A 25,658-nucleotide genomic window follows, 5' to 3' on the forward strand; every position below is an offset into this window, starting at 1 on the left:
CTGGTAATTTGTACAAAGATCCTCGAGAATTTAATAAAAGAATCAACAGAGTCTATTGGTAGATTTCGTGACCAACTTATTTCATTGTTCCTGCTTTGGAACACGCCTCGCGTTAGAAATTGAAATCTTTCAGAGGGTGTCGTTAAAATATTTTGTTTTATTAAATTGTTTTAATAAAAATAACATAAGAAGATATATTTAATATTTTGTTGAATATTTTTACTAAAATCTACTGGAGCTAATAATAACCCTTTCGTTTTACAATATCGAGTCACAGTCGTATAAATAAATAAAAAATAGTACTGAAATATGTTTACGAGGGTCCCATAAAGGGGACGCGTTACTAACTACAGAACACAAGTGCAATTTTGTACGACTGTATCAGCGAATTTTACAGCTTAGCTGAAAATATAGTCGTTGGAGGGTGCAAGTTATGGCCGGAAGTAGTATTTTCAAACACGAAAATAAATTTTACGATTGTTCGCTGAATCCGTTTGCTGGGCTCTTAAAAGACCTTCAAATCGAAGCCCTCTTTGGAGGGAAGAGAAATGTTCTTTTCTCTGTTTCTGTATGTTTTAAATTAATAGGTATAGGTATACACATGGAAATTTTTAAAATGATAAAAATCATTGAAATTTTTGAAATTTTTGAAATCTCAGTAGTTTTGATGATTAAATAAAATTAAAATTCGTAAAATTCAAACTGATTGAAGGTATCGAAAATTTTCAAAAAGAAAATCTCGAGTACCTATTGCAACTCGAACCCATTACTACATATGTCTCCTATTACATTCTTACAACCATTAAACGCTGCACACGGTTCGCTTATAAATTGGATGATAGTAGCAAACCAACTACGGGACATGCAACTGCACTATGCAACTGCACTATCAACCTAAAGATTCTTCCCATTTGATAGTTCAAGGCGAACCATTATAATTCCCTCGGTTTTTCACGGTCAAATAAAGCAGAGATTAATAGCAATCTCTTAGAATATCTTCTAGAAATTCAATTAAGATTACGAATATAATGTGACTCGATATTATAAAGCAAAGGGTTAAGAAACAGATTAGTGAGGATTTTTGTATTATCATTATTAAAAGTGACGTATTAATTTTCCTGTAAATAAATATGGTTTAAGTAAAAAATGGTTCCTCATGGAATTTCGATCAGACTTCTCAATACTTAAATAATAAATTAAACGGAGGATGTTATTTGAAAATGTCGAACCAATTTTACTTATGTGATATGAAAATAACGTCCATCTTAAATGAAGTCTGTGTTAACATTGAATTAGATTTAAGTTACGACTGTTTAGAGAAGCAGAATTGTTTGAACCTCCAATCGAGATTCAAACGAGTTGTGATATCCATTGTAAATAAATTTACTATACTTGACTTTGTTTGCTTCGAGCAAATGAATTTTGTAAATAGACACTTGTAAATAAACATTATATCAATTTTCTGTAAATAAATTCTGTTTGTAAGAAACAAGTGATTATCGTTCTTTATATTTAACCTTCGATATCGTTATCATTAAGTCATACACTATCCAATAAATTCACTAAAATCCTCTTTCTCATTACCATATTTAGTCAAAAAACGAAAGAAAGAAAAGTTAAGTTGAATTAAATTAAATTGAATTAAGTTAGATTTTAATTTGGCTAGATTACCTATCAGATGACCCAAGTGTACAGCACCGAGCATGGATGCCTCAGTGGATACCTGGGCCACATTAGTAAGAAAATGGCGGGCAGTTGGTACCACTGCGGAATAGAGAACAATTCTACCCAGCATGCTTTGAAGGAGTGTCTCATGAGATCGTGAAGGACTCTAGAAAATATTATAGGGTGTTAGAAAAGTTAGGTTAGGTATCACTGTGGAATGGAGATCAGCTCTACCCAGCATGCTTTGAAAGAGTGCCTTATTGTGATCGTGAAGGACCCTAGAAAATATTATAGGTTAGGTTAGAAAATATCTAAGTTAGGTTAGACCCTCAATTAGGTTAGGTACTACTGCGGAATGGAGACCAATTCTACCCAGCATGCTTTGAAGGGGTGTCTCATGAGGTCGTGAAAGACCCTAGAAAATATTATAGGGTGTTAGAAAAGTTAGGTTAGACGCCCAATTAGGTTAGGTACCACTTCGGAATGGAGACCAATTCTACCCAGCATGCTTTGAAGGGGTGTCTCATAAAGTCGTGAAAGACCCTAGAAAATATTATAGGGTGTTAGAAAAGTTAGGTTAGACGCCCAATTAGGTTAGGTACCACTTCGGAATGGAGACCAATTCTACCCAGCATGCTTTGAAGAGGTGTCTCATGAGGTCGTGAAGGACCCTAGAAAATATTATAGGGTATTAGAAAAGTTAGGTTAGGTATCACTCCGGAATGGAGATCAACTCTACCCAGCATGCTTTGAAGGGCTGTCTCCTGAGATCGTGAAGAACCCTAGAAAATATTATAGGGTGTTAGAAAAGTTAGGTTAGGAGCCTTCTCTAAAGTGCTGAGCCCGAATGGCGCGAACATCAGGGAAGGTTAATTATAAATATCCTCCTTCAGGATCAGGTATGACAACAATGCACGATGTGGGAGCTCTAAGAGTGTTTATTATAGTTCTAGTAAATAAATGTACCATACTACCTTATCTCCTCCCCAAGGAAAAAAGAGTGTCTTTAGAAAATTTTCCCCACATAATAAAAAGGAAATTGGATTAGTGTAATAATATATAAAAAAATAATCATTTTATTAAACTTTTGCCTGCTATTTTATATTAGATATACTATAAGTAGATTTAATTCACTCGATACTGAGGTAGTTGAATAAAAATTGTAAGAAATATAAGATCTTAAAACAAACACCAAAAAATTCTGAATTTTTTATTGTATAAAGATTCTCAAATAGAGTGTTTACTTGAGAATTTAAGTACAATCGATAATATAGATTTTCGATTCGTTTCCCAGAATCGTGTCCTTAAGATTTCCATTCGACATTTTTTGGCAGTGGATCAAGAGTCTTACAATTAGTTTTAATATCCCATGCACGGGATTAAACTCGGATTATCGTAACATAATTTCGGGTTCGGGCAGCATTTTGTAGCGACTGTTTGAAAAATCTTTTTCTTCAGATCCTTTGAATTCCTCGGCATCCTGTCGCCGACCTCGTAGAAAAGTTCTTCAAGTTCCTCCGAACTTAAATCGAAACCAAGAAGTTTGTCTGGATTCTGAAAAATAATCATCGATAAATCTATCGATCACTGTTTCCTCAGAGTCGTCAATAAATTCGACAAGAATCCTCTGTTAATTAATCGCAATCACAAAGTCTTCTCGAAATCGATCAATGAAATCGACGATTGTTTCCTAATTCAAGCAATGTACCTGAATTCAATCACGTGTCGTTTTACTCACACTGGACCTTATCACGGGATAGGATCCCGAAGGTCGATACGGAATAGGAAATTCAGGAACGAAGCTCTCTTCCACCATCGTGGTATCCTGATTCTCCGCGTATCCAATTCCTGGAACGCTGATTTCCGTTTTGTGAAACGTGTTGGTGGCAATGTTCGTCACCGGAAGTCCCATACCACCGAATAATCCAGAAATAGAGGGAGCTGACTCCGGGAAAAATTGTCGTTTCTGTTGTTGGACGCCTGGCGCCGTATCTTGCGATGCTTCTGAAAGGCAAATCACTTTTCCATTCACTAACCTTCGGCCAGAGGTGTTTGCAAATAAGTCGGAGAAAAAGTTGTCGCTCCTTGCAAATTCCTTGCATATGATGCCTTTTTTTCTCGGCTATGTATTGCAATATGAAAACGGCACGGTATACCATAGTCATAATTATTTAATATTCGATAATTAATATTTTCAACATTAGGACTTTGAGTATTTTTATGTATACAGTGAGCAGTGAAACCTTTCCCTAGGAAATTTTAGACTCTTTTTTCCCTACATTTAATCTCAGCCATCTGGAAAGTCTACGTTGCTCTGAAGTGTACGTTAAATCCCCAAAAATAAATTTTTTCCTAGGCTCTTTTCTCCTTACACTTAATCTTAGGCAGCTGAGAAGTCTACTTTGCCTCCAAGTGTACATTAAATCCCAAAGACTGAATTTCTCCCAAAACTCTCCTCCTCCTACACTTATTCTGAAGCACCTGGGAAGTCTACGTTGCCCTGAAGTGTACATCAAATTCCAAAAATTGAACTCTTCCCTCTACACTCATTCCCAGCCACCTGGGAAGTCTACGGTACCCCCAAGAATTCCTCCTTCTACATTTAATCTCAGTCAGCTGGAAAATCTACTTTGCCCTGAGGTGTACATTGAATCCCAAAAAATGAATTCCTCCCCCACACTCATTCTCAGTCACCTGGGAAGTCTACGTTGCTCTGAAGTGTACATTGAATCTCAAAAAATGAATTCCTCCTATACTTAATCTCAGTCAGCTGGGAAATCTACTTTGCCCCCAAGTGTACATTGAATTTCAAAAAATGAATTCCTTCTTCTATACTTAATCTCAGTCAGCTGGGAATCTACTTTGCCCTGAAGTGTACATTAAATCCCCAAAATATGAACTCCTCCCCCACACTCATTCTCAGTCACCTAGGAAGCCTACTTTGCTCCTACGAATTCCATCGAGATCAACGGAATGTCTCACCTGTAGGCTCAAGCTTGCCCATCTCATCATCCATCATTTCCAGATCGAACCTAGGGTTGGCTCGTTTGATCCTCGGTCCCTTGCAACTATTCATAATCACGTCCCTAGCGATGTTCTTGCACTGCAAGGACAGCCTGGAATCCGCTACGGACAACCGTACGAACGCGATCAAAGTCGCGGCGAGAAACGCGGCCCGTATCGCTCGTTGCACACGATGCATCGCTTGCACCAGTTTCTTAACTAAGAAAGCCTGTGACACACTCTCCTGTTTACAACACGAATCGCACGAGATCGTCGATTCCCGATGGTCCTTGCTCCACTCGAGTCGTCTCCGACAGTCCTTCGGACTTTTAACAACCGACTTATCCGCTCGAACGTGTCGCACCGATCATCTCGCAATCGCGTTTGTTTACCTGACTGCCGCATTTTCGAGCGTGTTTGATAACAATTCGGTATCATTGCCGTGAAAAGGCTACCGCCACCGTTATTACGTCTTAATCGTGACGACATCCCGTTACCGATTACCGAGAATCCGCAGGTGGATTTCCTTTAACGACGGTCAGAGTCGCGGGACGTGGGTCGATTAGGCGTGTGACAGGTGCTTGAATTATTTGCAGCTTCGGATACCAGTCGGAAAGTCATTCGTCGATGAGCTAATAGAATTACTATACTTTTTATCAATATCTCATTTATCATAGCCAATGGTTTCGGAAATGTTGCTATTAATTTTGGAAAGGAAATTACTGCTCCGAGGACACCTTCAAAGGATTTTCACCCTTCAGTCCTTTCCAGTGAAGATTTCCATTGGGGAACGAGTAGCAAAGGTATTTATTATATTTTGTCGTGTTTAATAATTGAATGACTGTTACTAATAATTCCATCAGGAATATTTCATTCATATTCGATTGCTGAATGGTACAGTGCGTACGAGAATGGCGAGGTGTACATTGAGGTACGATAAGTATTTAATTCGAGTGTCAAGCATCCCATGGCACCTTGTCGTTTTTAAAGAATCCAACTCGACGAACCGCCTCGCTGGCGTCAGACGAAATTAGCGGCTAGATCATTGTGCCCTCGTGTGCACCGGCTAATTGCAAGCGTCTCGACGCGACGCCGGAGCCAATCTTCGGCTGTTCCCCTCTTCGTCTTGCCTACTTTTTTCGATTAACTCCCATTGCACCGACTGTCGCATCGGTCTGCGCACAAAGGGGGTCAAACACGCGTTCAACTACTTCATCATTCCATCTTTGTCCCTCTAAGGCGAGCCACCGACTCTGTACATAGATTCCACGAGTTAATGGATAATTTCTTTCGCGATAACCGCCGTTATTGACTCAAAGAGTTTCGCGGTTTGTCGCGTTCGTCGGCCGCCTTTATTCCAGCCAGGGCCGGCCCTGAGATTTCAGGGGTTCGAAAAAGGGCCCCTCCACATATATGACATAAAAATAAGTATCTTAAATAAAATTTATAAAATTAATATTCAAGTAAATGTTACTCTTCTTGCATTCTTGGATGCAAAATCGTCTAATAGGGTCCCTGGACCCTGGGGGGGCCCTAGGGGCCATCTGATTAAATTCTTCCGTACGAGGCTGATTGATTATTTATAATTAGAAATTTTTCATTTTTACTTGTTTCAAAAGAATAAATTTATTTGTTGGGAATCTGATCGCTTGTTACGAGAAAAAGGAAAAGATCAGGAAGTTATCGCAAGGGTATTTTGCGTGTCAATGAAAGGAAAAAAATGAGATGCTCGTGCACGCTCGCGATGCAACGTAATTGCTTTGGAATATTTCAAATAACTGATAACGAAACTATGCTGGCTCGTGCGATTTCGTTGAATAATTCTATTTGCGTGTAACGATGCTTGCATACTTTGATCTAGCGCCAACCGAAATAGCATTTCTAATTATCGTTAATTAAAATTATGTTTCCTCATTTTCATGTTGATATCGGTTCGATAATTGAAAACGTTGTTGCTCGTGAAATTAACGAAGTGTTATTGTAGGGTATTCGAGTACGTTCGCGATCTAATTTAGCTCGGTTTCGTTTCTGGGTCAGTGGTACTCCAGTTGAAGCGTTACACGTTAATCGGGATCGTTTATCTTTTAAGGAATAAATTAATGGGCGTTGCGAACAACGAACGTTGTACAATAAATTGTTTCATTCGCATTTTCGCGTTGAGTAGGAGTTATTGAAAGTTACTTGGAAAATTCTTTAATGGAAGATAAATTACGACGCAAGTTAGTACGTGACGAACGATACGTGAATAATTCAGATAACGGAATTAATTATATAATCTAACAGAAGTTAACTAAATGAATTTTTGAAAAAGATCGCAGTGGTGTATGATACGATTGAAAATAAAATTTAATAACAAGAATACTACTGTTAATATATTCTACATTATATTTATATTAAAAAAAAATCATTTTTATATTAAAATCAATGGGGTCTTTTTTACTGAAAAGCATAGTCGTTAATAACTTTGCTATTGAACTATTAAAGATTATGATTGTACAAAACAATAGACATTAACACTTTTTGAAAATATCATCCCATAAAGAATTGTTTAAAAAATAAAAATTGCACCAATGTATAGTTCGAAACACAATTTACACATAGATTTTCCCCAAATATTTTATAATATATTTTACATAAAAACACGATCATTATTAATTTAAAATTAAACTTATATAAACTGAGGAAAATAAGAAACGTTGATATCGTTGTTTGTATGAATCAACAATGTTTGAACAATATTTTATAAAACAAACAATACGAACATTTCAAAAGATACCCGACTTACGTGGAGGCGTAGACCGTGGCGCTACCTGTTCGCATTTTAGTGGTCCCCTAGCTTAGGGGGTTTGACACGTATGCTGTTTTTCTTGTTTCCGGACTCGTATAAATGTCAGTTCATCAATTGAAAGATATCGTCGTTCTTCGTTTTTCCACGATTTTCTCGCGATCAAGTGCGTCAAACGTCATCGGCATTATTATAGTATCGTGTTCAATGTGACACGTTAATATCTAGTGAACGCGACATAACCTCACTTTCGAACTGTTTTTTAAATAACCCGTCTCCGACTATTCACTATGATCATTTGATTTTAAATCGTACATTGATCGTTTCTAGTTTACAGATCGTAACGCAGGTTCTTCTTGACAAAGTGTGAAACACAATAGGAACAATGAGCACCGTTGCTGAACAACCTTGTTACACTTTAATAAACATTCCGACCGATACGGAGCCATTGAACGAGCTCCAACTGAAACAGGATCTCGAAAAAGGCGATGTTCAAACGAAAATCGAAGCACTTAAGAAAACTATTCACATGATTTTGAGCGGTGAACGCCTACCTGGTCTGCTAATGACCATCATCAGATATGTTCTTCCACTGCAGGATCACACGATAAAGAAGCTTCTATTGATATTTTGGGAAATTGTTCCTAAAACATCTCCCGATGGCAAACTGCTTCAAGAAATGATTTTAGTATGCGATGCGTATAGAAAAGATTTACAGCATCCGAATGAATTTGTCAGAGGTTCTACTTTGAGGTACTATTAACTGATACTTGAGATTCACTAATCGAAGTATGAATAATTTAAAGGATGTATTCATGTATTACAGATTTTTGTGCAAATTGAAGGAACCAGAGCTTTTAGAACCACTGATGCCTGCAATAATTGCATGCTTGGAGCATAGACATTCTTATGTGAGACGTAATGCGGTTCTAGCTATTTTTACAATTTACAGAAACTTTGAATTTCTCATACCAGATGCACCCGAGTTGATAGCAAAGTATTTGGAAGGCGAGCAAGATATGTCTTGTAGAAGGAACGCATTTTTGATGTTGCTTCACGCTGACCAGAGCAGGGCGCTGGCTTATTTAGCTGCTTGTTTGGATCAAGTGCCCTGCTTCGGTGATATACTGCAGTTGGTTATCGTTGAGTTAATTTACAAGGTGCGTATATCTTGAAGAATGTATTTTCAACATTCCTGCTTGATCAGTTTCTAATAAATTTATTTTTCCCCAGGTTTGTCTCGCAAATCCATCAGAAAGAGCTAGATTCATTAGATGTATTTACAGCTTGTTGAATTCACCGAGTGCTGCTGTGCGTTATGAAGCAGCTGGCACTTTGGTAACACTTTCGAGTGCTCCCACAGCAATCAAAGCTGCAGCCTCGTGTTACATCGAATTGGTTGTCAAAGAAAGCGACAATAACGTGAAACTGATCGTTCTTGATCGTTTGATTGCAATGAAAGAGAGTCCCGTTTATGAAAGAGTCCTTCAAGATTTGGTTATGGATGTGCTTAGAGTTCTAGGTAGGTTCTAAAGAACAAAGAGAAACGATACACCGATCCAGACAATTATTTAAAATATTTCTACTTCAGGTTCACCAGCATTGGAAGTCAGAACAAAAACGTTAGCTCTGGCGATGGATTTGGTAACCACACGCACGATTGAAGAAATGGTCCAACTTTTAAAGAAAGAGGTTCTCAGAACAGCTGGCGGAGAACACGAAGATGCTGGAAGATATCGACAGCTTCTCGTGCGAACGTTGCACGCTTGTTCCATCAAATTCTCAGACGTCGCGGCAACAGTGATCCCTGTGCTGACTGATTTTCTATCGGAGAACAACGAGGCTGCGGCTACCGATGTTTTAGTGTTCGTTCGCGAAGCTATTCAACGATTTGAGAATCTCAGGCCCCTTATTGTCGAGAAACTCCTTGAAGTAATTATCAAGTATCATTGATCTTCCTATGTTTCAATAAATTAACCCGTTCTTCTATTTTCTATCCAGGTGTTTCCACACATAAAATCAGTCAAGGTACACAGAGCAGCGCTGTGGATCCTCGGTGAATATGCAACATCAAAAGAAGACATAGAGGCTGTGATGAACCGAATACGCGCCGCCTTGGGCGAGCTGCCGCTGCTCGAAGCAGAGAATAAACGTCAGGCTGGCGAGAAATCGTCGGAGGATGGGAATGCACAAGCTGCACCAACGCAACTGGTCACCTCCGACGGGACATACGCTACTCAGAGCGCTTTCAGCGCAGCGTCTGCTCGTAATTGTCTTTAGAAATTTACAATGTAACAAACCACGCAATTTCCTAACATCCTCTCTATCCGATAGGTAAGAAGGAAGAGAAGCGTCCAGCATTGGTTCAATACATGATGGAGGGCGACTTCTTCATCGGCGCTTCCTTAGCCACGACTTTGGCCAAGCTGGCCCTTCGTTACAAGAGTCTCGAGAACGACAAGCAGAAGAGCAACCGTATGCAAGCGGAAGCGATGCTGGTGATGTCAAGCGTGTTGCAGCTGGGTCGTTCGGGTCTGCCTACGAAGGCGATGACCCACGACGACGCCGAGCGAATATCTCTGTGTCTGAGATCGTTGGCTTGCCCGGTGCCACTCGTGCAGACGGTGTTCACCGAGGGTTGCCGCGAGGCTCTAGGCAGAATGCTGGCAGCGAAGGCCGAGGAGGATTCGCAGAATCAGAAGGCGAAGGAAAAGCCAGGCAGCATCGTCCAGGTGGACGACGCGATACAGTTCCTACAATTGAGCCGCGGGTCAGATTTAGCCGGCGGGGCTGGCGACGTGTTCGAACAGAGCTTGAGCGCTGCCGTTGCCGGAAGACCCGGTGCCGGCGGAGACGCGCCAGCTCCCAGCGCGTTGAGCAAAGTCACTCAATTAACTGGCTTCTCCGACCCCGTGTACGCGGAGGCCCTCGTTCACGTTAACCAATACGACATCGTGCTCGACGTGCTCATCGTTAATCAAACCGAGGATACTCTACAAAATTGCACTCTAGAGCTCGCGACTATGGGCGATCTGAAGCTCGTAGAAAGGCCACAGCCCATCGTATTAGCGCCACGAGACTTTGCTAGCATCAAGGCTAATGTTAAAGTAGCATCTACAGAAAATGGAATAATATTTGGAAACATAGGTGATTAAGAATCTCCATTCATTTATACTGTACAGGGTGTAAAAAATTAATGGCTTCAGGGGGTGATGACTACAAAAAAAACTTGCCGCAAAATTATAAATAATTTTTTTTATAAATGTCCACTGATCCTAGGGTGTAGATTCACCCCCTGAAGCCATGAACATTGATTGTTTTACACCCTGTACAAAATTTTAGAACATATTGAACTAAGGATATTTATCGATTGATTTTCAGTTTATGATGTATCCGGCGCGGGTTCCGATAGAAGCGTAGTCGTATTGAACGATATACATATCGACATTATGGATTACATAGTGCCAGCAACGTGTACCGATGCCGAGTTCAGACAAATGTGGGCAGAATTCGAATGGGAGAACAAGGTTTCTGTAAACACGACACTGTCAGACTTGAGAGAGTATCTTGCTCATCTGTTGAAGTCTACCAATATGCGTTGTCTTACTCCGGAAAAGGTATTTTTCTCGTTTTCTATCCATGTGAAAAATACTGAATTGCTAAAGGGAAACGTGTTTCTGTTTCAGGCACTTTCTGGACAGTGCGGTTTCATGGCGGCGAATATGTACGCAAAATCTATATTCGGAGAGGACGCACTGGCCAACATGTCTATTGAGAAACCATTGAATAAACCGGACGCGCCGGTGGTCGGTCATATACGTATCAGAGCGAAGAGCCAAGGGATGGCGTTATCGTTAGGGGATAAAATCAATTCCACGCAGAAAGGACCACAGAGCAAAGTGGTGCAAGCCGCTTAAAACGCGTAGTAATTAAATCCGTTTCACGTATCCTCAGTATTCGAGTCGTTTCGGGGGAAAAAAAGCGTAGCCAATTGAATTTATTCAAAAGATGGGTTTTATAAATGGCGCGTCTCGTTTGTCTTCGGTCAATTCCAAACGATTTAAGGTTTCTTCTAACGCAGTGACGTTCAAACTATATTTTATACGACCAGAATATATTGGTATTTATGCGTTGCTTTATTTTCTTAATTAGATATTCTTGCTGTACCCGAAAGCGAAGAAATATACGTACACGATATACTTTAGTTACACGAACTTCTATTTTATTCTGTTGAAACTAACGTTTCTAATGCATACGATATTTTTTACAAAATAAAGAACAAATACTTTACATTGTATTCTATCACTCGTTTTACACTGTCTTTTGTTTCTTGCTAAAAAATTTTTCTTTTTTTGATTTAACGCTAAGTTTCACAGATTTTGATCTGTACACTAAAACAAGTGTAATAATATGAAAATAAAATAAATTCATCATATTTTATGTCAATCTATGTAAAGGTGCTTTGAAAGCAGTACTGTTACTGTCGTTTAGCAGTGAAGAGGTAATAGAAAATTGTCTCTTCCTTTTTTTAAATAAATCAATTTTCTGATTAAGTGACTCGAGTAATTGCAAGCTTTAATTATTTTTGTTTCAATTATTTGGTTGATATACGAACAGAAAATATTTTACCCGATAGTAGTAAATTTATGCTAATGTCGACAATAAGCTACTGATGGTTCGAATAAAAGGTAAAATATTTGCGACTTCCTTTTGATGGTTCGCAGTGGTATATGAAGTAAAATTGGTGGTGCAATTTTTAACAGGTTTCACATCAATACTATGGGTTTCAATCTATGAAAAGGACAACCTTGCAAAATCATAAGAACTCGAATTGCAAATGAACTATGAATATACAGTGGGCTATAAACGACCATAAATTTTAATTAATTGTAACTTCCAAGTGCATCAACCGATCTCCATGAAATTTTCATTATAGGCTCCCATAAAAAAGTTGAAAAATTACCCTTCACTATTTTTTTTCACGATTTCAATAAATTGTAATTTTTTAAAACGACAAAGGCACATATCTTAGTAAATTAATTTCTATAGCTTCTCGAGAAACTTCAAATCATTTGGTCCAATTTCTTTTTATAAAACCTAATCATTAAGTATACTCTTTTTATTAAACAAGAATTCCTGAAATTATTTTGCAACATTTAGCGTCTTCATTGCTTCGTAACGCGATCATCTTTGATATTCTCTTCGCACGATCCTTTTTATGGGAATTACCTTCTGAATTGCTCCTAAAAGTTACGATCCCCTTATCTCATGGATTTTCCAGATCTATTTATTCATCGAAGCACAGCGGTACCTTCTACAAAATATTTATAAGAAATTTCAAATTTTCCATCTTCCATGGTACTTTCCAGATTTATTTATTCATCGAAGCACAATGGTACCTTCTTCAACAAAATATTCATAAGAAACTTCAAATTTTCCATCTTCCATGGTGTCGCGATTAAATTCCATCGTAACTATTCTTCGTTATTTTCAATCTAATTTTAACTTCTCGGGAACATAATTTCCACCGAAAGGGTTAAAGAAGAAATCATCGTCTGTCTAATTCCATCTTGATGATGTCGTAAGATGCGTCACAGAAGATTGTAAAACGTCTTCGTGGTAAGAGCAATGGTATTAAGGTCGATTAATTTATTAAGCTGAGAAATTCATTAAACTGCACCCTTATTAAAATGTTCCCTCTTAAGGCTTTCCAGAGAGATAGGGGATGTATGGGGTTGAAGGAGGCAACAGAAACAAGGGAGGAAAAAAGGTGGCTGTTTGCACTGCAGCTTCATCCTCTGCACAGTCGATTGCAGCTGATGTTTGCTTGGTGCATCCAGGGGGATGTGATCATCAACCATCCTTCTTTTTTTTTATTTTGATGCGACAGAAATTCGAAAGCTATCTCGATGGATATTTTTAGAATATTTTTCAGCTTTTAAAAAATATGTTGTTGATTGGTATTCGATAGACAAAAGCAAATTTCACGAATAATTTATAAAAATTCTATTTAAAAATTGAGGGATGTTAATTAAAGAAGGAATAAATGGAGGACGTTAATTGAAGGTAACTGTGAAATATCAACAGTCTGGAAACTCGATTCTTTGCTCGCAGAAATAACACGTTCCATTGCTGAAGAGCAGCGGAAATAAGGGAAACATTGACGATCCATGGTGTTAACATAAAAACTATACGCGTTATAATTGCGTCTCATCCTTAATTGAAATACAGTGGTACCTCGGTATAGGTCCTATTTGGACGAGACAAATTTTGCTCGATTTACGACATAAATATTTTCTGTAAATTTTGTGTCATTTTTGAATAATTATCTCAGAGAAAATTTTTTTTTCTAATGTATTAATTTACAAACTGTCGTAAAGTGACAATAAATAAATTTGTTAAATTATTACAATATCATGTGAGTACTTCCCCAATGATTAGTACCCTTACATCCAAAAGGGATGCTCTTAAATAAAAGAGGAAAAATTAATGAGGGTATAATAATATTTTTTACATGAGAACGGGTTAATCATTTTTACATTACTATAATTTAATATTTAATAACTTTCTTATGGGAAAGGTCTTATGGTATAAGTTCAACCATCAGGAACAAATTAAGGTATACCAAGGAACCATTGTATATCAAATCTTTATAATTATTGACGAATAAAACTTTTTAGTATCTGCCGGAGAAAGCGATCGTGTTCATTGGATTCTCAGAACGATGAACTTTCTTCGATCCTCCAAGAGAAAAATCATCTGCACCGGATGATCAATCGAAGATGAAATCAGGTGAAAGCGGAGCGTAAAGAACCATCTTTTTCCCCTCGTCATTCGGAAGCGAGAACTTTCTTCGATGCGGTGAACAAAGGAAACAAGAGCGATCTTATTGTATTTGTGGAAACGGATCAGCGAGGAAAAAGTATCCGACAGAGGAATCGCGGGATCCATAAATTTCAGCTTCGAATCCGTGCGATCTTCAGTGTTTAACTCGACCGCGTCCAAGTTCACACAAAGATGATTAAAATAATTAAAATGAGACCGGAGGTAGGTTTTGTGGGATTGATACTATTTATCATACTTTTTATGGACGATTGCTCGGCTGGTAAAAAAATTATCAAGGTTCCTGATGACTTCCGGTACAAGGAGGACCTTGAAACAGCTGCCACAGAACACAAAGGTATTTTTAATACAAATTACCATTAAAAATCTTTCACAGGAATTTAATAACGAGTTGGTTGAATTTAAGAAAATGGGGTACACTTCAATCGAGCTGATTGTTTACCATAGATAGCCCTTGACCTGGCGATTTCAATGGTGGTCATCCTATCCCTTAAGGGTTAAAAACTGAAATAGTCCAAAAAGTGTTTTTTTTTGCAGATCTCAGTGAGTACCCTCCCTCCCTCCCAAGGGAAAAATACCTAAACCTAGCCTAAAATGATCCTATGAGTAATAGAGGAAGTGTACAAAGATTGAGGTCTTCACCTGACTCCTGATGGTTAGATCAGGTTAGGTTAGTTTTTTCTTTTTTTCTGGAAATTGAGATCGGTGCAAAAAAAAAACACTTTTTGGACCATTTCAGTTTTTGCCCTCTGAGAGGGGGGAGTTAAGGGATAGGACTACCTATGGTAAAAAAATTAACTCGATCGAGGGGTAAGTACCTCATTTTCTTAAATTCAACTAACGAGTCTAATGAATTTCTAATTAATTCCGAAACAGATGAAAGCAAACGAGAGGAGAAAGGAGGAGGGACGAAATACCAAGAGGATCACCACGAAGCCGACGAGGAGAAAGGCGACAAGGTACAACAATATTGTCATTAATATTAAACTAAACCCTCTATACAATTTGGATTCAGTGGAAGACAAATATTCGAAAATCATTTTGTACCTTTCGCTTCGACGCCCGTGTCTCTCGTCATTGTCAACGTTCCTTGACGGCTCTTCTTTCTTTCTTTCTTTTTTTATCGCCGGTAATATTAGTGTCCAGGGTATTATTTATTATACGGTCGTTTTTACGCGAACGACCTTCTCGCAACGTCGCCGAACGACGTCTCCTTTCTTCGTCGAGAAAATATTCTTTGTAACGATAGGGTGTACCGTAGCCCACCCCTTTTGTACTGCACGCCGGCTGATATTGCTTTTCACTTTTATTCCACGAAGATACCGGTCTGGGGTGGCAATTAATACGTCCGCCAACTACGTTACCCGCTAGAGAAACGCTTCGAGATTGCCCGTCTATCTGCTTCCCTACATCGACGTCCTCCTGCGAACTGTCTCCTTCCTGCTCCCGATGAGATCCTTCTTTATAACGTGGGATACTCGTTATTATATCTCCTTCTGAACTGGCCGTTCTATTATCTTCAAAAGGGATGAACGGTTCTTCTTTAAAGGAACAATTTCAAGTAGAATGATCGAATGTCACGGACTGAAAATCATGACATAAAAGTGTCACAAAATGATACCTACGATACATCAAATTGAAACTTCAAGTTTTAAAAAATTGACTACGTAAGCGTTTTGTTGATATATTTAAAGAAAATTGATTGATTCTTTGTGGAAACAAATATTGGATAAATTTGATTACTGACTTGATATTTTGAAAGGGGTTGAATCATGAATGAAAAGTGATACAAAATCATAATTCATTTAATAATTCTAATTGCAGAAAATATGTTCTTCCAAGAGTGATATAATATGGATTTGATTGATTCTATGCGGAAATAAATATTGGATTTTTATTACTGACTTGATATTTTGAAAGGGGTTGTATCATGAATGAAAAGTAACACAAAATCATAATTCATTTAATAATTCTAATTGCAGAAAATATGTTCTTCCAAGGGTGATATAATTCACATGGATTTTCCAATATTTTTAATAAATTATTGTGTCATTTATTTTGTCTCCATCGAACAGGGCTACAAAGTATTCCACGAGTTCGACAAGGGCGAAAAGGGCCACCACGATAAAGAGAATCACAAACAGAAGTACGACGAGAAAAAGGGTGAAGAAGAGAAGAAGCACGAGGAAGCGGATCATTACGACGAAAGTCATCACGGCGAGGAGGGTGAGAAAGCGGCGAAATTCGAGGATGAAGGGAAACACCAAAAGGGTTACAGTACCAAAGGAGAGCACAGTATTTTCAAAAAGGTACGTTTCAATTTATATTTTAACGAAAAATTTCCATCGTTGTTGCGAACGTAACAGGACGAATACGAGAAGAAACACGATTTTTACGACGAATACCACGAGGACGGGGAAAACGAGAAGCATGGAGGTTATCACCATGAACACGAGGGTAAGAAGGGTGGTCACGAGAAGAAGGGTCATACGGATTCCGCTAGTCGCGAGGTTTGTTCAAAGAGATAATTTTTCAGCAATTTCAACAATATTTCAGAAGCCAAATATTTGAAATTCTTCGAGAATTTATAGTCTTAAAATATTGAAACTAATTAAAGAACGATTTATCAGGATCATCACGGTAAAAAGAAGAAACACGAGGAGGGTCATCATCATCGCAATCAAAAGGGTCGCAAAGTGGAGGAAGGTCACGATAGTCATCATCAGCATGGAAAGAAATACGGAAAGAAAGGTGGACACGAATCGGGAAAGAAATGGTTGGCTAGCAGTGGTCATTGAACGATGAACTCTCCGACGGCGGACCATGGAGAGAAATCCCAATTTTAATCTACTTCTGCTATTTTCTCGCGATGTATGAAACTTTTTCGTTTAAAAATTATGCATTGTATATTTTTTGTAAGTTTGGGTCACGATTGACCCAGGCTCCGTTTTATTTTTATATCCTATTTCTCGACTAGTCATAACAATGTACTTCGTTAATTATACTTGAAAAATATAAAAATGATGAGGAAAATAAGCTTCAATTTTCTTCCTAATATTCAAGGTAAACGCGTGATTTATTTATTCCCGATGGAAAAGCAAGCGCCTTTGTGCACTTTCATCGAAACGGAAGGTATTTCCGTTAATCCCGACGAAATTCCTGAGAAAACCAGTGCGTCATCTTTCCTATGAACCCTACGTTCGAGGGTTGAAGCGCAAAGGGGAGCATAATCGAAGCTGGAAGCGGAAAGCACGCGTAAATACCGCTGCAGGTGTGTGGAATTGTATCTGTCGGGTTAATGGACTTAATAAGCACAATTCTAGCTGAACCTCGCTGAAACTTGCCTCGCTATTATTCCTATTATATTCCACTATGCATTCGTTGCTTAATTTGAAAAATTTTCCCAATCAATTCGAGCCTTAAACATTTCATTCTCAGAAATTAAATACTGAAATTAAATCCTTGAAAATTACCATAAATATTTCAGATTTTTTTAATTAAAAATATACACAATAGACGTATAAATAGCAACTTCTTTTTATATTGATGCCAGATGTTTTAATATCTGTGCTAACAATGTTGATGAACGAAATAATTACTGAAATATCCCTGCTAATGATGGGTGAAAGGCGAGTTGAATGAAGGAGAGCTTAAGAAGTGATTGAAGAAATCGAGCACAGTATGAGGTTTCTCGTTGAATATTAATGAACCGTATTCTTTTCCTAAGAACATCGTTGTTGTTTCATTATCAGGCTTCGCAGATATTAATAAAGTGTCAATTAAATTTTAGCTACCTTCGTTTAAAAATTTCTGTCCATTCGCCGAGTTGAATGAAATTTGATAATTGATCTAAAATTTGATGATTGATTAGAAAATTTTAGGCGTTTGAATGGTAAAGGGTTCTAATAACGCAAGACGGAAGTTCGTCATTGGTAAACGAAGAAATTGACGAAACATCGTCGGTCAGGGCAATCGATCAAGCAAGAAATCGTTTACGTTCCGTGTTGGCGTGAAAAGTGAAAATCCTGGCGTGAAATTGGCTACGGTCCGCTAACGCGTTCCATTGTCGCGATCTGAATCGACTCGCGAGATTGCAAGTCTTCCTACGATAGGAAGCCAAACGTTTCGTATCGAGCTTCTTCGTCGTTCCATAACAGCGAGAAACGATAGAGTGCGGAGCAGATAGTTAATTAACTTTGCTAAACATAGCATCCGAGATCGCTCGATATAAATGTTATACATTTTCATATTATCTTCCCTTCGTCGTTTCGACCATTAAATAGGCATTATCTACAAACTTTTGCCTTTAAATTGATGCGTCGTAAGTGCCATTTTGTTATACTTTTCTCTCATTAAATTGTGATAGACTTTGCACCTGTTGAAATAAATCATTTGAGCAAAGTACGAATTTCACTCGCAAAGATCAATAATTATTCACTGTATATTAAAAATATTTTAAAATGCTTTGGATAGTTATTTTTGGCAAGCTTTAAGCTTTAAATTGACACGGCACAAGTGCTATTTTCTTACACTTTTCTGTCATGAAATTGTAATAGACTTTGCATCTCTCGAAATTAGTCATTTGAACAAAGTACGAATTTACTCGCTATGATTAAAAATTATTCACTGTACATTGAAAATATTTAAAAATTCTTTGGATAGTTATTTTTGGCAAGCTTTAAGCTTTAAATTGACATAGCACAAGTGCTGTTTTCTTTCACTTTTCTGTCATGAAATTGTAATAGACTTTGCACCTCTCGAAATTAGTCATTTGAACAAAGTACGAATTTCACTCGCTATGATTAAAAATTATTAACTGTACATTAAAAATATTTAAAAATTCTTTGGATAGTTATTTCTGGCAAGCTTTAAGCTGTAAATTGACACGGTACAAGTGCTGTTTTCTTTCACTTTTCTGTGATGAAACTGTGTTACACTTTGTAGACATCAAAAACCTGCAATTTCTTTTTTCCTTTTTAAACGCAACATTGAAACAATACCTAATCTGATTCAAGAAAAATTCCGCGTCTAAAACAGTTAATTGGATCATGATTTCTTACAAAATTCGACAGTCAACCCCTCGGCTAAAAGAAATAAATAGAAATAAGTGACCACAGTACGATATTCTTGCGCAACGTTCAGTCGAAACTTCAGGATGTTTAGTTATTCAATCTAATGGAGTGGTAATCTTATGTAACCCGTAGAGAAAGTAGGAAGCTGAATCATTAGATCGATCAATGCGAATCGGGATCGCGGCGAATCGAGTCCCTTGATCGAAGTTTACCTCCTAATCGCTGTGAAATTGTCATATCATTCGGGAATGCCTTTCTGAAACGCGAAAACACGCGATATAATTGCCTGCTTCGGCTAGAATCGTTGTTCAGTCTTCGTCGTGTTCTCGAAGAGTCATGCGAGTGCAGGGAACATTGGCTGGCATAGCGCTGCTTCTTCTACTTAGCACGGTAACATTTTCGGAAAGCTTAATTAACTTCGAAATCAAAGAAACGAAAATACAAGAGTGTAATTTTAATTAAAAACAATTCATTTTTATTTTAGTGGAAATGAAAGTGTCAGCCGAAAGCACCTAATTATAACTGCTCTCTTTTTTTCTCTGTAATTAGTGAATATTAACTTGGAATATTAAATTTAGAATAAAAAAGAATCTAAAATTAAATTCAAACTAAAAATCAAAGAAATTCATCGTTGAAGGGATAATTTCAGTGTTTAATATTTGACTGATAAATTTTTTATAGACAACAAGATCAGCGACACTAAATGGAAGGATTAAATCAAAGAGAGAAGCCACGAACACCACAGAAACGATCCCTTTAAACGATAATGTCAAGAAAGAAAGTCCTAAAATCCAACTCCCTTACAACTCTGGCAAAATCAACGAGGACTTACTGTCACTGGCAGATAGTCAAAATACTGGTTCAAAAGAGGACGATGTACGAACGAGCACGGATCAACAGGTGGATCAGTCGCGAACGGTGTTGATCGAAGATATAGAGAACATGGAGGATGCTTTGTCTATCCTGGAATACGAACCGCAAAAGATAAACAAGAAAGACAAAAGGAAGATCTCTGTTTCTTATAAAAATCCTGGTAAATAATATCCTTGAATTTCAATTAATTCATCTTCGACAACTAAAGTTCCCTTTTTTCAGAACAATTTGACAGTGAAAATAAGCAGCCAGTTCCCACGGTGATTGGCAATACCTATTACGACCCAGTTATTACAAACACGAAGAAAATTTCAACAATACCAAGATACTACTCGAATCCTAGTCAAGAAAGTCCACTACCATCAGACAGTGAATCAGGATCGAAATCCCCAGAATACCCATACCCAGTGTCCACTCACAGGTCCCATAAATCAAAGTCATCCAAAAATCGACCATCGTTAAATTCACCAGAAGAAAGAAAGCTTGAAAATCCATCCACAACGTCGATTACTCTTCCATCCAGGCTATACTCTTCATCAAGTGAACTGAAGAAACAGAGACACCATGTAGATCCAGCAGTCACCAGCACCCCATCGAGCAATCTTCAATCCACAAAATCAATTAGAAAGAAGAAGATTCGTAAACGTCCTCGTGACAAAGTAACAAACAATGAAAACAGTAATAATAGAAACAAATCAAGACGTTTGGGACCATCGTCTTCAGCCAAAGTGAATCAAGAAAATAATTTGGAGAAGTTGAACATCGAAGGTTCATCCAGTCCTGATAAAGGATCTATTAATCAGAATAATAAGGACGAAGAACAGCTGAGCAGGGTGATTGAGCCTGTAAGAAGTCCTTTGGGTGGTTCAAGCAGAAGGTCGTACGAGAAGAAGCATATCAAAGAAGAACATCCCATTAGGGATGATGGTTCTTTGTCTTCTGTAGATGAAGACAAAGTTTCTTCTTATGGAGGTTATTATAATTCACCTTTGCAGGATCAGATTGTGTACAAAGATAGACCCCAGTTGGGTATTGAGGACCTGACTGTCACTCCATCGAATTTGGAGGTTTATGAAAATGATAGAGGATCGAGTACTTATCAAAATATTAAGACCTCTGTGACACCAAGTTTGAAGGTTCATAGGAATCATAAGAATATTTATGAAAATGTTAGGACCTCTGTGACACCATCGTCGAATTTTCAGGATTATGAGGATGATAAGAGTCCAGTGACTCCGAGTTTGAGGTCTCATGGAATCCTGAAGGGTAGGAGTGTCTATGAAAATACCAGGACCTCTGTGACACCATCGTCGAGTTTCCAGGATTATGAGGACGATAAGAGTCCAGTGACTCCGAGTTTGAGGTCCCATGGAATCCTTAAGGGTTCGAGTGCCTATCAGAATGCTAGGACCACCTCTGCAACACCATCGAATTTTGAAGCCTACGAGAACAGTAACGCGCCAGCTAATTCAAGGATCTCCAAAAACGTGCCCTTATCAACCTTGGAATCTTACCAAGTGATCGACGAAAATAGCAGAGTGCCAACAGTGACCCCATCGATCCCCGTTTTCCACACGGTGAAAGCTCCCACTGTCACTGTGTACTCTGTTGGCCCAGCTGGATCTACAAATCGTCCTTACGTCCCGACTTTACCAGCTCAGCGTTTCGAAGCCAGCACCTGGGCGCCTAAAACGAAGTACAAACGGTTAAGAGAGCCCGAAGTCGACGAACAAGGTGAGAGGAGAAGTTCTGATGTAGGTGAAGCTACGAACCTGGGAGACGAGGAACCTGAGGAATCTAAAGAGAATCGAAGAAGTTACGAAGACGATACCTCGACTGAACATAGGGCTGATGATTATCATCAGAATATTAGACAGATGTACAGAAACAAAGGAAACCATGGTCACCATAATGGAAGATACGCACAGAAATATGATGAACAGAATGATGATGTTCAAGCTGAGGGTACGCATGGTGAGGGGAAGTATGAAGCTTCCAAAGAGGGTGCAGGTGGTGGTGGAGAGGGTAAAGGAGGCAAGGGTGAGTTCGAAGAGGGTGCAGGTGGGAAACAGGAAGAAGGACACCACGAGGTCGAAGACGAGAAAGGGGAGAAGGTGATATTTTTAATTTTTTATATTAATTAGTTTTTATTATATATTTCTTATAGTTCAATTTGGAAACTTTTTTTAGAAAATATAGGGTGATTCATTTCTTATTTTTCTACAGGGCTACCAGAGCTGGCACGAGGAGGAGAAGGCGAATAAGGGTCACCACGATAAGGAACAGCACAGCAAACATTACGAGGAAGAGGATGCTAAGAAAAAGGAACACAAAGAGGACGGAGAATACCATGAGGAGCATCAGCAGGGTGAAAAGGGGGAGAAGGCTGCAGAATTTGATGAAAAGGGCCAACATCAAAAGGGTTACAATACGAAGGGTGAACACTCTGTGCACAAGAAGGTATTTATTTCAACGTTTAACCCTTGAAATTTTTCCATCCCTGAAAAGTAAGGGCTAATTATGATGATAATATTTATTTTCACTTTTTTTTGTGGTAGGACGAGTTTGAAAAACGAACCGAGTTCTTCGACGAGTTCCACGAGGGCGATGACATTGAGAAGGAGGGCGAATTCCATCGGGAACACGAATCATCGAAGGGTGGCCACGAGAAAGTGGGTCATCTCGATAAAGCCGACCACGAGGAGCATTATGGCAAGAAAGGAAAGCACGAAAATGGTAAACATTATAACGAAGAAGAGGGGCATAAGGTGAAGGAAGGCAAAGAGGATCATTATGAACACGAAGACATGCATGGAGGGAAGAAGGGACAAGAAGAAGAGAAGAAATGGGCGTACAAAAAAGGTGACGATGGAGGAGATGGTAAAGGTGGTGGAAAAGATGGCGGAAAGGGCCATGAGTCTGATCATTAATCTAATTTTGTTGAATTTTTACAAATATAATAAATTGTTATAGCAAAGATTCTTAATAATACACTGTTTGAAATAATTAGAATTTTATAAAGGAAAATTGAATTTCTAATTTTAAAGCAGTGTATCATTAAGAATTTGTTAATTTTGTTATGTTTGCAACTAGAGTGTCTGTGTTGAATAATGAATTTAAGGAAGGTTTTAGAAGAAATTCTGAAATTAATTGTCACCTTGATATCTATCAAACAGAACACTTCTATGCTCAACAGACGATAGAAATAGTTATTATTTGTTAGCTGGTTTTTAATAAACGTTCGAATAGCGGAGCTGGTTTTCGCGTAGCTCGAAAAGGACGAGGTTCACGAAGCTCAATTTCATTTCACTTAGACACGACGATGTAATTCATTCGTTTTACCCTAATACCAAGGTAGCCAGCCTTGTTTCCTCGTTTCCACAATTTCCTGTATGAGAAGAAACGCCAGTGAAAAATGAACGTCTGTGTGGAAAGTGCGCTGAGAAGGTCAGCGCAATCCAGTAGACAGAAGGTAAGTAAGGTCAGGGGTGTTTTAAGAAAGACCTCGTTCTGTAATTTAAAGAACGATGTTGGTGAACATCTGGAGACTTCAATTGCAACCAATGAAAATATTGTTACAATTTTGAGAGAAGAAAAAGAGATGGAATTTTGTAGGCAACGTAGGTTACAGCAACATTTCATTTCTTTTATTTCATAGTAATTACTTGAAATTACAAACTTTTAAAACCGACTTGCGAAGATAAAGATAAAGAACCATCGATTTCCCATTTAAACTGATTATTAAGAAAATACAGGTAAGTGCAAGTGCAAGTGCAAGTGCAAGTGCAAGGATGCACTTCATAAATGCAAATACAAGTGTAAGGATGCATTTCAAAAATGCAAATACAAGTGCAAGGATGCATTTCAAAAATGCAAATGCAAGTGCAAAGATGCACTTCAAAAGTGCAAGTGCAAGTGCAAGGATGCACTTCATAAATGCAAATACAAGTGTAAGGATGCATTTCAAAAATGCAAATACAAGTGCAAGGATGCATTTCAAAAATGCAAATGCAAGTGCAAAGATGCACTTCAAAAGTGCAAGTGCAACTGCATCGTTGCATTTAAGAACAAAATTAAAAAATGAGATTTCTGTTCGATTGGACAATCATACAAGAATATTAATTTAAAATTAAATGTATAATTTCTAAACAAAAGAGTTTCATATATTGGAAGTATAATTTTTAGAAGGTAATAGTTTCTAGAGAAATGAAAATTGGGGCTCTCTTTATGGTCCGCCGTCCGAAAGTTGACACATTCAGGGATACAGTGAAAATATCAATGTATAATCAGACGCGTGGCTATTACCTAATTTTAGAAAAACTAAAGATACTAGATACAAAGAATAATTTTGTTGGGAACAGTGCAAAATTTAGAAAACGAGAATAATATGAAATAAAAAAATTAATTAAAATTGGAGTCCGTCACCCAAAGGTTAATTGCATCAAATGGAAAAAAATTGTTCGGAAGTCCAAAGTACCTCAATTTCAAACTTTCTACCACCCCTTCGTTAAATTTATCTAAATGACAAGAAAAATAATCCCGAGAGCTCGAAAAATTCTAAATCAGCTACCCAGAATCCCAATTAATCATAATAAAACAGACACGTCGAGAGAGAAAAATAAAAAACAACTCCATCTCGGTGTCGATCATCCCGACTCCAAGCATCCACCTCCCTCGTCGTCGAATTAATCGAAATAACCCTAAAAAACATCACCGTTTCAAGGATCTTTCACGAAACAAAACTCAATCTCGATTCGTCTGAAACTTTCCGACTTTGTTCATCCCTCGCATTTTCTCGGACCCGTCAACTTTCATTTCAATATCGATCCAGCTTGTTATTAGTTTCGAAATCTCACGATTCCAGCTGAGAGAGTCGCGGATGCCGGCGACAGGTGATTTACAATCGTCCACCGGTATCGGCTCCTTTTCGAATAAGATAAAGAGCTAGCAGGCCGTTGTTGAAAAGTGATTTACGCCAACGCTTGGCATCCGAGCTGATCACACGGATATTGCCTATCATTAGTTCGTTCAGAGGGATGAGCCTCGTGCGAAGAGACACCGGTTTCCGCTTCGGCCATCCTGCTATCGTCACGTACTACAGCACGAACGCGTGCCTCGTCAACGGTCGCATACAATAAAAGTGATAATCGTTATCGTCGCAACCTCTTTCCTACTCTGTTTGATAATTTACCATCGATTTCGGATCGATGCTTCTCACGCGTGCTATCGTCGCTATGACGGTATTTAACGTTCTCCACCGAAGATTAAAATTATCATTGAATTTTGTTTGTAATTTTTTAGATGCATTCTTGTATTTGAAAAATTGTGAGAGCTCGTATTTTGCAAAAGTACCATTTTTGGGGCCATTTTTACAAAAGGGTTGCAAAAGTCAGGAGTGTTAAATATTGAAATTTCTA

General features: G+C 38.2%; 4 protein-coding genes across 7 annotated transcripts in view; 2 read left to right on the plus strand and 2 right to left on the minus strand.

Moving 5' to 3' along the window:
* Positions 1 to 25,658, minus strand: part of LOC114879872 (ras-related and estrogen-regulated growth inhibitor) — an 83,479-nt gene that overhangs the window by 29,714 nt on the left and 28,107 nt on the right. The window lies entirely within an intron of this gene.
* On the minus strand, positions 2,862 to 5,451 carry LOC114879880. Its single transcript, XM_029195238.2, has 3 exons — positions 4,648 to 5,451; positions 3,404 to 3,669; positions 2,862 to 3,219 (listed from the first exon to the last, which is right to left on the minus strand). The coding sequence occupies exons 1-3, from the start codon at positions 4,865 to 4,867 to the stop codon at positions 3,025 to 3,027; spliced, it is 681 nt and encodes a 226-aa protein (XP_029051071.1). The 5' UTR covers positions 4,868 to 5,451; the 3' UTR covers positions 2,862 to 3,024.
* LOC114879875 (coatomer subunit beta) lies at positions 7,467 to 11,743 on the plus strand. Of its 3 annotated transcripts, none has more exons than XM_029195233.2 (9): positions 7,467 to 7,557; positions 7,784 to 8,206; positions 8,280 to 8,613; positions 8,687 to 8,975; positions 9,045 to 9,385; positions 9,455 to 9,719; positions 9,788 to 10,600; positions 10,835 to 11,070; positions 11,140 to 11,743. In XM_029195233.2, exons 2-9 carry the CDS (start codon positions 7,839 to 7,841, stop codon positions 11,368 to 11,370), a joined length of 2,877 nt encoding a protein of 958 aa, XP_029051066.1. In that variant the 5' UTR covers positions 7,467 to 7,557; positions 7,784 to 7,838; the 3' UTR covers positions 11,371 to 11,743. The 3 variants fall into 3 exon arrangements, with proteins under 3 accessions (XP_029051066.1, XP_029051065.1, XP_029051067.1); XM_029195232.2 differs by having other exon boundaries at positions 7,472 to 7,619; XM_029195234.2 differs by having other exon boundaries at positions 7,503 to 7,521.
* LOC114879879 (sex-determining region Y protein-like) lies at positions 14,471 to 17,094 on the plus strand. Its single transcript, XM_029195237.2, has 5 exons — positions 14,471 to 14,633; positions 15,173 to 15,255; positions 16,372 to 16,605; positions 16,663 to 16,806; positions 16,927 to 17,094. Exons 1-5 carry the CDS (start codon positions 14,471 to 14,473, stop codon positions 17,092 to 17,094), a joined length of 792 nt encoding a protein of 263 aa, XP_029051070.2.

The sequence above is a fragment of the Osmia bicornis genome, chromosome 8, assembly GCF_907164935.1.
Source record: "Osmia bicornis bicornis chromosome 8, iOsmBic2.1, whole genome shotgun sequence".
Classification (NCBI taxonomy): domain Eukaryota; kingdom Metazoa; phylum Arthropoda; class Insecta; order Hymenoptera; family Megachilidae; genus Osmia; species Osmia bicornis.